The sequence below is a fragment of the Coregonus lavaretus genome (assembly GCF_964263955.1).
Source record: "Coregonus lavaretus genome assembly, chromosome: 7".
Classification (NCBI taxonomy): domain Eukaryota; kingdom Metazoa; phylum Chordata; class Actinopteri; order Salmoniformes; family Salmonidae; genus Coregonus; species Coregonus lavaretus.
The window spans coordinates 60,901,628-60,915,969 of record NC_139994.1 but is presented as its reverse complement, the minus strand read 5'-3'; the positions used below and the strand labels follow the sequence as shown (position 1 = coordinate 60,915,969).

At 41.7% G+C, this 14,342-nt stretch overlaps 1 protein-coding gene and 1 long non-coding RNA gene across 3 annotated transcripts in view; both read left to right on the top strand.

The window, feature by feature from the left end:
* Window positions 1-7,028, top strand: part of LOC311132425 (TBC1 domain family member 14-like) — a gene marked incomplete at its 5' end in the record, with an annotated part of 62,633 nt that extends 55,605 nt beyond the window's left edge. For both annotated transcript variants that reach the window (XM_084165717.1, XM_084165716.1), the window contains 3 exons: window positions 4,454-4,563; window positions 5,883-6,141; window positions 6,390-7,028. In XM_084165717.1, the coding sequence (XP_084021843.1) occupies window positions 4,454-4,563; window positions 5,883-6,141; window positions 6,390-6,446 (426 nt within the window). In that variant the 3' untranslated portion in view covers window positions 6,447-7,028. The remainder of the gene's footprint in view (window positions 1-4,453; window positions 4,564-5,882; window positions 6,142-6,389) is intronic.
* A 4,629-nt stretch (window positions 7,029-11,657) lies between these two features.
* LOC311133093 lies at window positions 11,658-14,010 on the top strand. The gene is made up of 3 exons (XR_014613565.1): window positions 11,658-11,829; window positions 12,804-12,915; window positions 13,063-14,010. It is a non-coding gene; the product is annotated as an uncharacterized lncRNA (long non-coding RNA).
* The last annotated feature ends 332 nt before the right edge of the window (window positions 14,011-14,342 follow it).

The window sequence follows — 14,342 nt, the reverse complement described above, 5'->3', positions numbered from 1 at the left end:
GGTCTATATATCTGACTGATAGTGTTATAGTGGTGTGAGGAATATGTGGTCTATATATCTGACTGATAGTGTTATAGTGGTGTGAGGACTATGTGGTCTATATATCTGACTGATAGTGTTATAGTGGTGTGAGGACTATGTGGTCTATATATCTGACTGATAGTGTTATAGTGGTGTGAGGACTATGTGGTCTATATATCTGACTGATAGTGTTATAGTGGTGTGAGGACTGTGTGGTCTATATATCTGACTGATAGTGTTATAGTGGTGTGAGGACTGTGTGGTCTATATATCTGACTGATAATGTTATAGTGGTGTGAGGACTATGTGGTCTATATATCTGACTGATAGTGTTATAGTGGTGTGAGGACTATGTGGTCTATACATCTGACTGATAGTGTTATAGTGGTGTGAGGACTATGTGGTCTATATATCTGACTGATAGTGTTATAGTGGTGTGAGGACTATGTGGTCTATATATCTGACTGATAGTGTTATAGTGGTGTGAGGACTATGTGGTCTATATATCTGACTGATAGTGTTATAGTGGTGTGAGGACTATGTGGTCTATATATCTGACTGATAGTGTTATAGTGGTGTGAGGACTATGTGGTCTATATATCTGACTGATAGTGTTATAGTGGTGTGAGGACTATGTGGTCTATATATCTGACTGATAGTGTTATAGTGGTGTGAGGACTATGTGGTCTATATATCTGACTGATAGTGTTATAGTGGTGTGAGGACTATGTGGTCTATATATCTGACTGATAGTGTTATAGTGGTGTGAGGACTATGTGGTCTATATATCTGACTGATAGTGTTATAGTGGTGTGAGGACTGTGTGGTCTATATATCTGACTGATAGTGTTATAGTGGTGTGAGGACTATGTGGTCTATATATCTGACTGATAGTGTTATAGTGGTGTGAGGACTATGTGGTCTATATATCTGACTGATAGTGTTAGTGGTGTGAGGACTATGTGGTCTATATATCTGACTGATAGTGTTATAGTGGTGTGAGGACTATGTGGTCTATATATCTGACTGATAGTGTTATAGTGGTGTGAGGACTATGTGGTCTATATATCTGACTGATAGTGTTATAGTGGTGTGAGGACTATGTGGTCTATATATCTGACTGATAGTGTTATAGTGGTGTGAGGACTATGTGGTCTATATATCTGACTGATAGTGTTATAGTGGTGTGAGGACTATGTGGTCTATATATCTGACTGATAGTGTTATAGTGGTGTGAGGACTATGTGGTCTATATATCTGACTGATAGTGTTATAGTGGTGTGAGGACTATGTGGTCTATATATCTGACTGATAGTGTTATAGTGGTGTGAGGACTATGTGGTCTATATATCTGACTGATAGTGTTATAGTGGTGTGAGGACTATGTGGTCTATATATCTGACTGATAGTGTTATAGTGGTGTGAGGAATATGTGGTCTATATATCTGACTGATAGTGTTATAGTGGTGTGAGGACTATGTGGTCTATATATCTGACTGATAGTGTTATAGTGGTGTGAGGACTATGTGGTCTATATATCTGACTGATAGTGTTATAGTGGTGTGAGGACTATGTGGTCTATATATCTGACTGATAGTGTTATAGTGGTGTGAGGACTATGTGGTCTATATATCTGACTGATAGTGTTATAGTGGTGTGAGGACTATGTGGTCTATATATCTGACTGATAGTGTTATAGTGGTGTGAGGACTATGTGGTCTATATATCTGACTGATAGTGTTATAGTGGTGTGAGGACTATGTGGTCTATACATCTGACTGATAGTGTTATAGTGGTGTGAGGACTATGTGGTCTATACATCTGACTGATAGTGTTATAGTGGTGTGAGGACTATGTGGTCTATATATCTGACTGATAGTGTTATAGTGGTGTGAGGACTATGTGGTCTATATATCTGACTGATAGTGTTATAGTGGTGTGAGGACTATGTGGTCTATATATCTGACTGATAGTGTTATAGTGGTGTGAGGACTATGTGGTCTATATATCTGACTGATAGTGTTATAGTGGTGTGAGGACTATGTGGTCTATATATCTGACTGATAGTGTTATAGTGGTGTGAGGACTATGTGGTCTATATATCTGACTGATAGTGTTATAGTGGTGTGAGGACTATGTGGTCTATATATCTGACTGATAGTGTTATAGTGGTGTGAGGACTATGTGGTCTATATATCTGACTGATAGTGTTATAGTGGTGTGAGGACTGTGTGGTCTATATATCTGACTGATAGTGTTATAGTGGTGTGAGGACTATGTGGTCTATATATCTGACTGATAGTGTTATAGTGGTGTGAGGACTATGTGGTCTATATATCTGACTGATAGTGTTATAGTGGTGTGAGGACTATGTGGTCTATATATCTGACTGATAGTGTTATAGTGGTGTGAGGACTATGTGGTCTATATATCTGACTGATAGTGTTATAGTGGTGTGAGGACTATGTGGTCTATATATCTGACTGATAGTGTTATAGTGGTGTGAGGACTATGTGGTCTATATATCTGACTGATAGTGTTATAGTGGTGTGAGGACTATGTGGTCTATATATCTGACTGATAGTGTTATAGTGGTGTGAGGACTATGTGGTCTATATATCTGACTGATAGTGTTATAGTGGTGTGAGGACTGTGGTCTATATATCTGACTGATAGTGTTATAGTGGTGTGAGGACTATGTGGTCTATATATCTGACTGATAGTGTTATAGTGGTGTGAGGACTATGTGGTCTATATATCTGACTGATAGTGTTATAGTGGTGTGAGGACTATGTGGTCTATATATCTGACTGATAGTGTTATAGTGGTGTGAGGACTATGTGGTCTATATATCTGACTGATAGTGTTATAGTGGTGTGAGGACTATGTGGTCTATATATCTGACTGATAGTGTTATAGTGGTGTGAGGACTGTGTGGTCTATATATCTGACTGATAGTGTTATAGTGGTGTGAGGACTATGTGGTCTATATATCTGACTGATAGTGTTATAGTGGTGTGAGGACTATGTGGTCTATATATCTGACTGATAGTGTTAGTGGTGTGAGGACTATGTGGTCTATATATCTGACTGATAGTGTTATAGTGGTGTGAGGACTATGTGGTCTATATATCTGACTGATAGTGTTATAGTGGTGTGAGGACTATGTGGTCTATATCTGACTGATAGTGTTATAGTGGTGTGAGGACTATGTGGTCTATATATCTGACTGATAGTGTTATAGTGGTGTGAGGACTATGTGGTCTATATATCTGACTGATAGTGTTATAGTGGTGTGAGGACTATGTGGTCTATATATCTGACTGATAGTGTTATAGTGGTGTGAGGACTATGTGGTCTATATATCTGACTGATAGTGTTATAGTGGTGTGAGGACTATGTGGTCTATATATCTGACTGATAGTGTTATAGTGGTGTGAGGACTATGTGGTCTATATATCTGACTGATAGTGTTATAGTGGTGTGAGGACTATGTGGTCTATATATCTGACTGATAGTGTTATAGTGGTGTGAGGAATATGTGGTCTATATATCTGACTGATAGTGTTATAGTGGTGTGAGGACTATGTGGTCTATATATCTGACTGATAGTGTTATAGTGGTGTGAGGACTATGTGGTCTATATATCTGACTGATAGTGTTATAGTGGTGTGAGGACTATGTGGTCTATATATCTGACTGATAGTGTTATAGTGGTGTGAGGACTATGTGGTCTATATATCTGACTGATAGTGTTATAGTGGTGTGAGGACTATGTGGTCTATATATCTGACTGATAGTGTTATAGTGGTGTGAGGACTATGTGGTCTATATATCTGACTGATAGTGTTATAGTGGTGTGAGGACTATGTGGTCTATATATCTGACTGATAGTGTTATAGTGGTGTGAGGACTATGTGGTCTATATATCTGACTGATAGTGTTATAGTGGTGTGAGGACTATGTGGTCTATATATCTGACTGATAGTGTTATAGTGGTGTGAGGACTATGTGGTCTATATATCTGACTGATAGTGTTATAGTGGTGTGAGGACTATGTGGTCTATATATCTGACTGATAGTGTTATAGTGGTGTGAGGACTATGTGGTCTATACATCTGACTGATAGTGTTATAGTGGTGTGAGGACTATGTGGTCTATACATCTGACTGATAGTGTTATAGTGGTGTGAGGACTATGTGGTCTATATATCTGACTGATAGTGTTATAGTGGTGTGAGGACTATGTGGTCTATATATCTGACTGATAGTGTTATAGTGGTGTGAGGACTATGTGGTCTATACATCTGACTGATAGTGTTATAGTGGTGTGAGGACTATGTGGTCTATATATCTGACTGATAGTGTTATAGTGGTGTGAGGACTATGTGGTCTATATATCTGACTCAGATGTTTCTTCTCTCTCTCCTCAGATGTTGACGTACTTTGCGGCTTTTGAAGTGTTCTTTGAAGAAAACCTACCTAAGCTGTTTGCACATTTCAAGGAAAACAACTTAACCCCCGATATTTATTTAATCGACTGGTGAGACCCCGTCTCTCTCTTTCTCTCTCTCTCTCAATTGTTTTTGTCAAGTAACTAATGGGTGTAGACTAAATGAAATAAAATATTAGGTACCATTTAAGAATGTGAAAAACGACATGATTAAAATATTGGCACTTTGTAGGTGCTTTTTTCTGTGGCCTTTTTACTCTTTAGATTGTGTTACTGTGTACTGAGAAGACAGGATGTGTAAGTTGGTTGTGTAGATGATCAGCTCGACCCCTACTCTCACCACAGCGCTATGAAGAGAGACCTTTTTTCACACATCAGTTATTTATACACTGATGGAGAGATGAGGGGAGATGGAAGTCAGGATAGCAGCCCTGCACCTCAGAAATATCATAAGCTAGTGGCCCGTATACAAACTAAAGTGTCCCAGGAAAAGACAGTTGCAGTTAGTTTGGGAGTTTGCTGATTTATGGACCTTGTCTGTTCAAATGTCTTTGTCCTGATTGTGTGTCTCAGAGCAGACTATGGCTCTTTGGTAATGTTTTTCAAATGACTGGGTGCTTATCTGCGAATGCTTGGTTTGTTTGTCTCTGTGGACTACTCACGTCCATGAATGTGTGTGTTTGTCTCTGTGGACTACTCACGTCTATGAATGTGTGTGAAAATAACGGCAGGTGTCTGTGTAATCTCCCAAACATTTGGCTCCTTTGTACCTCAATGTTTCAATATGGAAAGGTATATCCAAATGAAGATTTTTTTGTTTGTGTGTGTGTCTCTCTCCACTCTCTCTCTCTCGCTTTCTCCATCTCTCTCTCGCTTTCTCCATCTCTCTCTCGCTTTCTCCATCTCTCTCTTTCTCCATCTCTCTCGCTTTCTCCATCTCTCTCTCTCTTGCTTTCTCCATCTCTCTCTCTTGCTTTCTCCATCTCTCTCTCTCGCTTTCTCCATCTCTCTCTCTCTCGCTTTCTCCATCTCTCTCTCTCGCTTTCTCCATCTCTCTCGCTTTCTCCATCTCTCTCGCTTTCTCCATCTCTCTCTCTCTCGCTTTCTCCATCTCTCTCTCTCTCGCGTTCTCCATCTCTCTCTCTCGCGTTCTCCATCTCTCTCTCTCGCGTTCTCCATCTCTCTCTCTCTCGCTTTCTCCATCTCTCTCTCTCTCTCGCTTTCTCCATCTCTCTCTCTCGCTTTCTCCATCTCTCTCTCTCTCGCTTTCTCCATCTCTCTCTCTCGCTTTCTCCATCTCTCTCTCTCGCTTTCTCCATCTCTCTCTCTCTCTCGTTCTCCATCTCTCTCTCTTGCTTTCTCCATCTCTCTCTTTCGCTTTCTCCATCTCTCTCTCTCGCTCTCTGTAGGATCTTCACCCTGTACAGTAAGTCACTGCCGTTGGACCTGGCGTGTCGGGTGTGGGATGTGTTCTGTCGTGACGGAGACGAGTTCCTATTCCGGGTGGCCCTTGGCATCCTGCGCCTGTACGAGGACGTGTTGACCCGCATGGACTTCATCCACAACGCCCAGTTCCTCACCCGACTGCCCGACCACATTCCCCCCGATCAGCTCTTCTCGCACATCCACGGCGTCCACATGACCAGCAAGAACAGGAAATGGGCACAGGTGAGATGACACAGACTGTTTGGATGTAACAGGTCCCCTAAAGTCAACTGACATCACTTTTGGAAAACAGACATTCTTCAGTTAGGGGTAAACAGAGTTGGCCTCAGTGGTTTTTCAACTTAAGTGTCAAGGCTCAAGTGATGGAACTACTAGCATCTTGGCCTGGTCCTTCATGTGTAAAGTATAGGTATAGAACTCCAATGATGCTGATGCTATGTTGCATACCATGGTCCCTTGTTTCTCCTCAGGTTCTTCAGGCCTTACAGAAGGAGCAGGAGTGGATCAGTCCAGTCCTAAAGCGCTGAGTCCAACGGTCATCCAGGAGCAAAACAACAGACACTAGCTCATTCTCCAACCCAGTACTCTACCTGACCCTATGAAACCCTGGACCCTAGCCCAGGACAGGCTGTCTGTGAGAGCTGCCCTCCCGGCCCCCAGACACATACCCTCCCTGGGACGGACCTACCCCAGGCTCAGAGCACTCTGGGCTGGGGACAACCAGCCACTGTGGTCCCCCTAGACGTGGGTCATGGAGCAGAGACCCTGGAGGTCTGGAACAGCACACATGCTGTGCCCCTGTCCCAGAATTAAAGCAGGCAGAAAGATGCTCTCGAATGCACTGTATACTCCCACCTGTCTATAGCAGGGATACTAGTTACCCAACTGGACCTCTCTCTCTCTCCTCTTTTTGTCTTTATCACTTTCCCACTCTTTTCTCTCTCTCACGCTCTCTTCTACCCCTCTCTCACTCTATGCTACCTCTCTCCTCTACCTCTCTCTCTCACTTCTACCTCTCTCTCACATCTACCTCTCTCTCTCTCTCCTACCTCTTCTACCTCTCTCTCACTTCTACCTCTCTCTCTCTCTCTCTCTCTCACTTCTCTCTCTCTCTCTCTCTCTCTCTCTCTCTCTCTCTCTCTCTCTCCCACCTCTCTCTCTCCCACCTCTCTCTCTCCCACCTCTCTCTCTCTCTCTCTCTCTCTCTCCCTCCCACCTCTCTCTCTCCCACCTCTCTCTCTCCCACCTCTCTCTCTCTCTCTCTCTCTCTCTCTCTCTCTCTCTCACCTCTCTCTCTCTCTCTCTCTTCTACCTCTCTCTCTCTCTCTTCTACCTCTATCTCTACTCCAAGACTCCGTTGTCATTGGTCATTCCTGCAAGTCAGCTGCGATTTTTATCATTAGCCTTTTTTGTTTTGTTTGGACTGATGTGGTTTCGATGTGTTTTACATTTGTTTGCCGTATCTTAGTTGGTTCCCTTTGTTTGTTATTTGTCTCTGCACCATTCCATGAAGGAAAGGCTCCAAAGGAGAAGACGTGGACGTTTGTTGATTTGGGGAGAATGGTTCATCGACTTGAAAGGAGGGCGTAGTCAATGAATTTGTATTCTTATGAAGATTCAACTGAAATGCAACAGATGTAGTTTGTGTGTAGTGCCATTAAAGGTTCACTTTTTAAATAAATGTTTTACAAAGAGGAAATAAGCTGCCTGAAAAACCCTAAAGTGGTTTAAACTGGAACAGCTCAGGTAGATTAGGAGAATCGATATACTACAGTATATCGGCTGCCTCTTTTTTCCTGTTTTCTGCACAGTTCATTTTTCATCGTAATTAATTTCTGTTGTCTTAGTTTCTAATTTAAGTGTCATCTCTTAATATGGAGACAATCTCTTTATTTGTCGTTACGTTATAATGAAGAAAAAAGGTTAGGTTAATACAACAAACCTCACTGGTATCGTCCCATTTGATATAATCCACTTCAGTCACCCCCCCAACCCATAAGTACCGCTTTGATTGTGAAGCTGATTAAAAGATTCCAGAAAGGAAAAGAGATTGTTGATGATTTGATATGTCCCTTCTATCAATAATAAGGCGTTGCTGGTATCTCTGTGTCCACAGTATGCCCTTCCCCTATTGGATGTGCTCACTCAGTAAGTGCTGTAACCCAATCAGAAGCTGTCTTACTCCATGGTGATGAGCAGAGTGTAACTCAGAGGTGTTACTCTGTTTTTTCCTATAATGCCTTTGTTAATGTAGATAAAGGACCTGAGTCATGTTAGGAGCTCTGGTTTTCCTGTTTCTGAACACACCGGCCTTGGTTTAGATGTGTGAGCTCAGTGTTAGGGTGTCGTTCAGAAAGAGGCTTTGGTTTGGTGTTCAGTTCACAGATTCTACTACTGCTTTCATGTCTTCTGGCCACCATCACCTGCCAAAAAGCGAACTCCTCAGTAGATGATTCTGAATGTGAGACTTGTTTCAAATGCAGGTACTGTACTAAACCCTCCATACTCCAGAGCCCCAAGGCATTTAGTGACCCCTTTGGCTGTTGACACAGTTTGTAGTGCATACTGATATTCAGCCAGCAGTAGCAACAGGATGTCTGACAATACCCCCTCGTCGTTTCACCTCCTCTCACCACTGTGCACGCAGACGTTCTGATCACTGTATGAAGATCTCTTCACCTTCCCCCTGCTCTGCCTATGTGGTGAACACCGCAGTACTGCAATAAAGCATTTTGCACAATCATATTTGTTTTGTTTGTCACCATGTGTAGTTTCACCCTGCAGTTTCACACTGTCGTTTTGGCAGTTTATCCATGTTTTTCAGTTTTTTTATTTTGTCTTGTTGAGTACATTCCCTCACTGTATCGGTGTCCCTCACATGTGATCTGTTGAGGACCCTCGTGTGTGTGTGTGTGATTTGAAGTGACATTTCTAAAGGAAAAAAAGACGTTCCCTGTTAGTTCCTGTGTGAATGTTACAGGGTTGGGACATGTGTGTCCAACATCGCCTTACCCAGCCCCGATAATCAATCAGTAAGAACTACAGGAAGTAGACTCACCCCTTAATCACAGAAGTGCGTCTTGGGAAGTATAAATGGCTGTATGTCATTGGTCCCCTGTTGTAGATACATTGAATAAAGAAATTGAAGACCTCACCAAGAAATGTGATAATAAAGGTATGATATGTTATCTGATTTCCTTTAAGCTTTGTTTTGCATTGTCAGTTTGACTGTCTCCTTGTTTTTATATATGACCCTTTTTGGTTGTGGAGAACTGGAGTGGGAGGGCAGCAGGGTGAAAACTGGAACTGCATCTCACTTGAAGTGTACACTGAGGAACCAAACATTTGGAACACCTTCCTAATATTGAATTGCACCCCCATTGCCCTCCAGAACAGCCTCAATTCGTGTGTTCCAAAAGTGCGACATACCCAGCAGTGTTGCAGTTCTTGACACAAAGCGGTGCGCCTGGCACCTACTACCATACCCCGTTCAAAGGCACTTAAATATTTTGTCTTGCCCATTCACCCTCTGAATGGCACACATACACAATCCATGTCTCAATTGTCTCAAGGCTTAAAAATCCCTCTTTAACCCGTCTCCTCCCGTTCATCTACACTGATTGAAGTGGATATAACAAGTGACATCAATAACGGATCATAGCTTTCACCTGGTCAGTCTGTCATGGAACGAGCAGGTGTTCTTAATGTTTATATACTCAGTGTTTAGCTTCTGTTTTATTAAATACAATATCTGTACATATTCAACTTGATGAACAGTATGATGCCCCTTTATTTGTTCAATGTTTGAATTGTTTTTCCATAGTTGTAGAACAAATTATTATTATTTCCAGGAAACTGCTTTTTAGCCCAAGAAGAGGGTGTAGGGGGTCAATAACTTCAGACCTTACAGTGGGGGAAAAAGTATTTAGTCAGCCACCAATTGTGCAAGTTCTCCCACTTAAAAAGATGAGAGAGGCCTGTAATTTTCATCATAGGTACACGTCAACTATGACAGACAAATTGAGAATTTTCTTTCCAGAAAATCACATTGTAGGATTTTTTATGAATTTATTTGCAAATTATGGTGGAAAATAAGTATTTGGTCACCTACAAACAAGCCAGATTTCTGGCTCTCACAGACCTGTAACTTCTTCTTTAAGAGGCTCCTCTGTCCTCCACTCGTTACCTGTATTAATGGCACCTGTTTGAACTTGTTATCAGTATAAAAGACACCTGTCCACAACCTCAAACAGTCACACTCCAAACTCCACTATGGCCAAGAACAAATAGCTGTCAAAGGACACCAGAAACAAAATTGTAGACCTGCACCAGGCTGGGAAGACTGAATCTGCAATAGGTAAGCAGCTTGGTTTGAAGAAATCAACTGTGGGAGCAATTATTAGGAAATGGAAGACATACAAGACCACTGATAATCTCTCTCGATCTGGGGCTCCACGCAAGATCTCACCCCGTGGGGTCAAAATGATCACAAGAACGGTGAGCAAAAATCCCAGAACCACACGGGGGGACCTAGTGAATGACCTGCAGAGAGCTGGGACCAAAGTAACAAAGCCTACCATCAGTAACACACTACGCCGCCAGGGACTCAAATCCTGCAGTGCCAGACGTGTCCCCCTGCTTAAGCCAGTACATGTCCAGGCCCGTCTGAAGTTTGATAGAGTGCATTTGGATGATCCAGAAGAGGATTGGGAGAATGTCATATGGTCAGATGAAACTAAAATAGAACTTTTTGGTAAAAACTCAACTCGTCATGTTTGGAGGACAAAGAATGCTGCGTTGCATCCAAAGATCACCATACCTACTGTGAAGCATGGGGGTGGAAATATCATGCTTTGGGGCAGTTTTTCTGCAAAGGGACCAGGACGACTGATCCGTGTAAAGGAAAGAATGAATGGGGCCATGTATCGTGAGATTTTGAGTGAAAACCTCCTTCCATCAGCAAGGGCATTGAAGATGAAACGTGGCTGGGTCTTTCAGCATGACAATGATCCCAAACACACCGCCCGGGCAACGAAGGAGTGGCTTCGTAAGAAGCATTTCAAGGTCCTGGAGTGGCCTAGCCAGTCTCCAGATCTCAAACGCATAGAAAATCTTTGGAGGGAGTTGAAAGTCCGTGTTGCCCAGCGACAGCCCCAAAACATCACTGCTCTAGAGGAGAACTGCATGGAGGAATGGGCAAAAATACCAGCAACAGTGTGTGAAAACCTTGTGAAGACTTACAGAAAACGTTTGACCTGTGTCATTGCCAACAAAGGGTATATAACAAAGTATTGAGAAACTTTTGTTATTGACCAAATACTTATTTTCCACCATAATTTGCTGATAAATTCATTAAAAATCCTACAATGTGATTTTCTGGATTATTTTTTCTCATTTTGTCTGTCATAGTTGACGTGTACCTATGATGAAAATTACAGGCCTCTCTCATCTTTTTAAGTGGGAGAACTTGCACAATTGGTGGCTGACTAAATACTTTTTTCCCCCACTGTATGTATCACACTGATGCTGAGTTTTTAGGCAATGCGTGCTACAAAGAACTGTGCAAGGCGTCCACTGTGGTGGGCTAAACCCATGTGCATTTCCTGTGAACCATTTTTTTTTCTTCTACTTTTGAGATTAAGTGGAAACTTTTGTCACCTACACACTCCCCCCCCCCCCCACACCCCTCCCTCTCCCCACCAAAACCACACACCTCCCTCCCCTCCCTCCCCTCCTCCGATCATAAAGGACAAAAGACTCTGTCCTAAGTTTAGAATCCTTTACAGTTGCTGAGGTGTTAACAGTGTTGGTCATTGTCTGCTCATCATCAACCAATCATGCGGTCTGCTCAGATCCTTCTCCTGCTGTGCATCCTGGGAGCAGCCCTGTGGTCCGCCGCGTTGGCCAACAGTAAGTTATCCCTGCTTTGGAATCGATTCTTAACTACTATCAATCCTTCTCTTCAGAACATTGTCTAACATTTAGTGTTAATCATAGTGTTACATTAACATTTGAGTCATTTAGCAGATGCTCTTATCCAGAGTGACTTACAGGAGCAATTAGGGTTAAGGATGTATGGGAGAGATATGGGACTGTACTTATCAAGAGTCTGGTGATCTAGGATCAGTTCCCTGCTGTTTATATAATCTTATTCATTGTGATCTAAAAGGCAAAACTGCTCCTAGATCAGCACTCCTACTCTGAATTGTTGCATTATGAGCTGAAATGAAATATTCCATGTTTAAGTTCTGACTTATAGACGGGTTGGTTGTTTAGCAACACAACCGACATGTGCGCAACAATGGGGCAAAACAGCTGGGCTTGGCTTAGGTTGTTGACAACATGTAAACTATATTTAGTCTCCAATGTTTATTAAAACAAATAAAGTTGCACTTTATTTTACAAATACATTGTTACACTTATTGGTTAGCTAGCTAGCTAAAACATTTGTGCCATATTAGCAAAGACGTGACATCAGTCAAGAACAAGATAAAATTGGCTGAAATGAGGCACTTACGATTCCCCACATGGCAGCTTCTTGTCATTGTTGCTAGCCATCTGACCATCCAGAATCCTAACACACAGCCTTTAGCCCCTTTGAAGCGCTGGCATCGTTTTGGTGACGTTGTCAGCTAACCTGTCTATAGCACAGGAGGCTGCTGAGGGGAGGACGGCTCATAACAATGGCTGGAACGGAGCAAATGGAATGGTATCAAACACCTGGAAATCATGTGTTTGATGTACTGTATTTGATACCATTCTCCTGATACCGCTCCAGCCAATATCGCGAGCCCGTCCTCCCCAATTAAGGGACCACCAACCTCCTGTGGTCTATAGTATGTAAGAAAAATTATAGAAAAATTACAGATTGTCTCTTTATACAGATGGAAATGGTCCTGAAGAATGCTGTTTCAAGTATTACACAAGAAAAATCACTGGACAATTCATCAGGGATTATGAAATGACCAGATCTGACTGCCCTAAGAGGGGAGTCATGTAAGTACAGTTATACACATACACCTACACACATACACCTACACACTGCAACACACTACACATACACACACACATACACACACACATGCACACACACACACAATACACACAGGGATGTTTACTCGGATATTGTCTGCTCTCTTCCAGCTTGGTCACAAGAAAGAGCTACCGCTTCTGTGCCAATCCAGATGATCCTTCGATTGAGAACATCATGAAGTCCATCGATGACAGGAAATTCCAGTAACCACTTCCTGGAAGAAGGCTGAAGTCTAAACATGTCATCTCCTGCTCCTACTTCATTTTCAGCTCTGTGTTAAGTAACTGTTTTACATGTAGTGACAAAAAGTGTCAAATGATATCCTAGCAATCATGATGATCATTTAGTATATGTATAACACATGTATCAGATGTAATGATCATGTTATGTATCATGTTGTGTATCACTCAACAAAAGGGTTTACCAGGGAACACTTCCAAAAGGACTAATTTGAGTCAGAATGGAGTTGGAGCACTCCACAAAAAAGGCAGAGATTAATTTCTTATTTGGATGAGTACAGGTGACTGACGTTTCAATGTCAAGTTGACGTCTTCCTCAGAGTGACCTGACAATTGCACTTTACTCCTATTTATAGCCTAGTAGCTTACTGAGACACATCAATGTAAAAATTAAAATAAGGTCAACAGGAAATTCAAGGTAAATGGCAAATAATAATACTATAAAACTATTTTTATTTGTACTTTGTTGTGTCTCAGTAGGTCACTATGCTATGAATAGGAGTTAAGTGCAATTGTCAGGTCACTCTGAGGAAGACGTCAGCTTTGTTGAGTTCTACAAATATTTTCTGCCTCCAATTAGTTCTTTTGGAAGTTTTTCTTGGTAAGCCTTTTTGTTGGAATTTCGTCATTGTTGTCAAGCGCTCCCTTTATGTGTTTGCTGTAGCGCGGATGCCTACCTGATCTCTTATCTATACATTATCCCTTTTTTATTATAAGCTTTGTTATTTTCTTCTCTCACAAACATTTAGCATGTATGAACAATACTGCATGTACTGGCCTTCTATATTTTTTGGAACTTAATAAATCATACCACTTTTACAGGCTCGTTTTTTATACAGTATGCTATGTTCAATTTGATGGACACAGACGTCTAAGTTATCTTAGATCTCTTTTTCTTCTTTGTATCAACCATAGTATGTCATCTGAAGTATCAATGAAATTCTGCCGTGTTTAGTTAGGTCGTACCACACAGATAAAGAACAGAAACCCACAATAGGCTTATTATCTGGTTTCTCTACTGAAGAACTCAAATAGACCTTCCATCATTTGTTTCATTTTAGCTTAAAAGTCAATCAGTGAGATTAAAGGATGAGGCTGTCTTTACTGGTTAAAGGGGCCCTCAGCCTGCAACAGCTCAGACTAAGTCTACC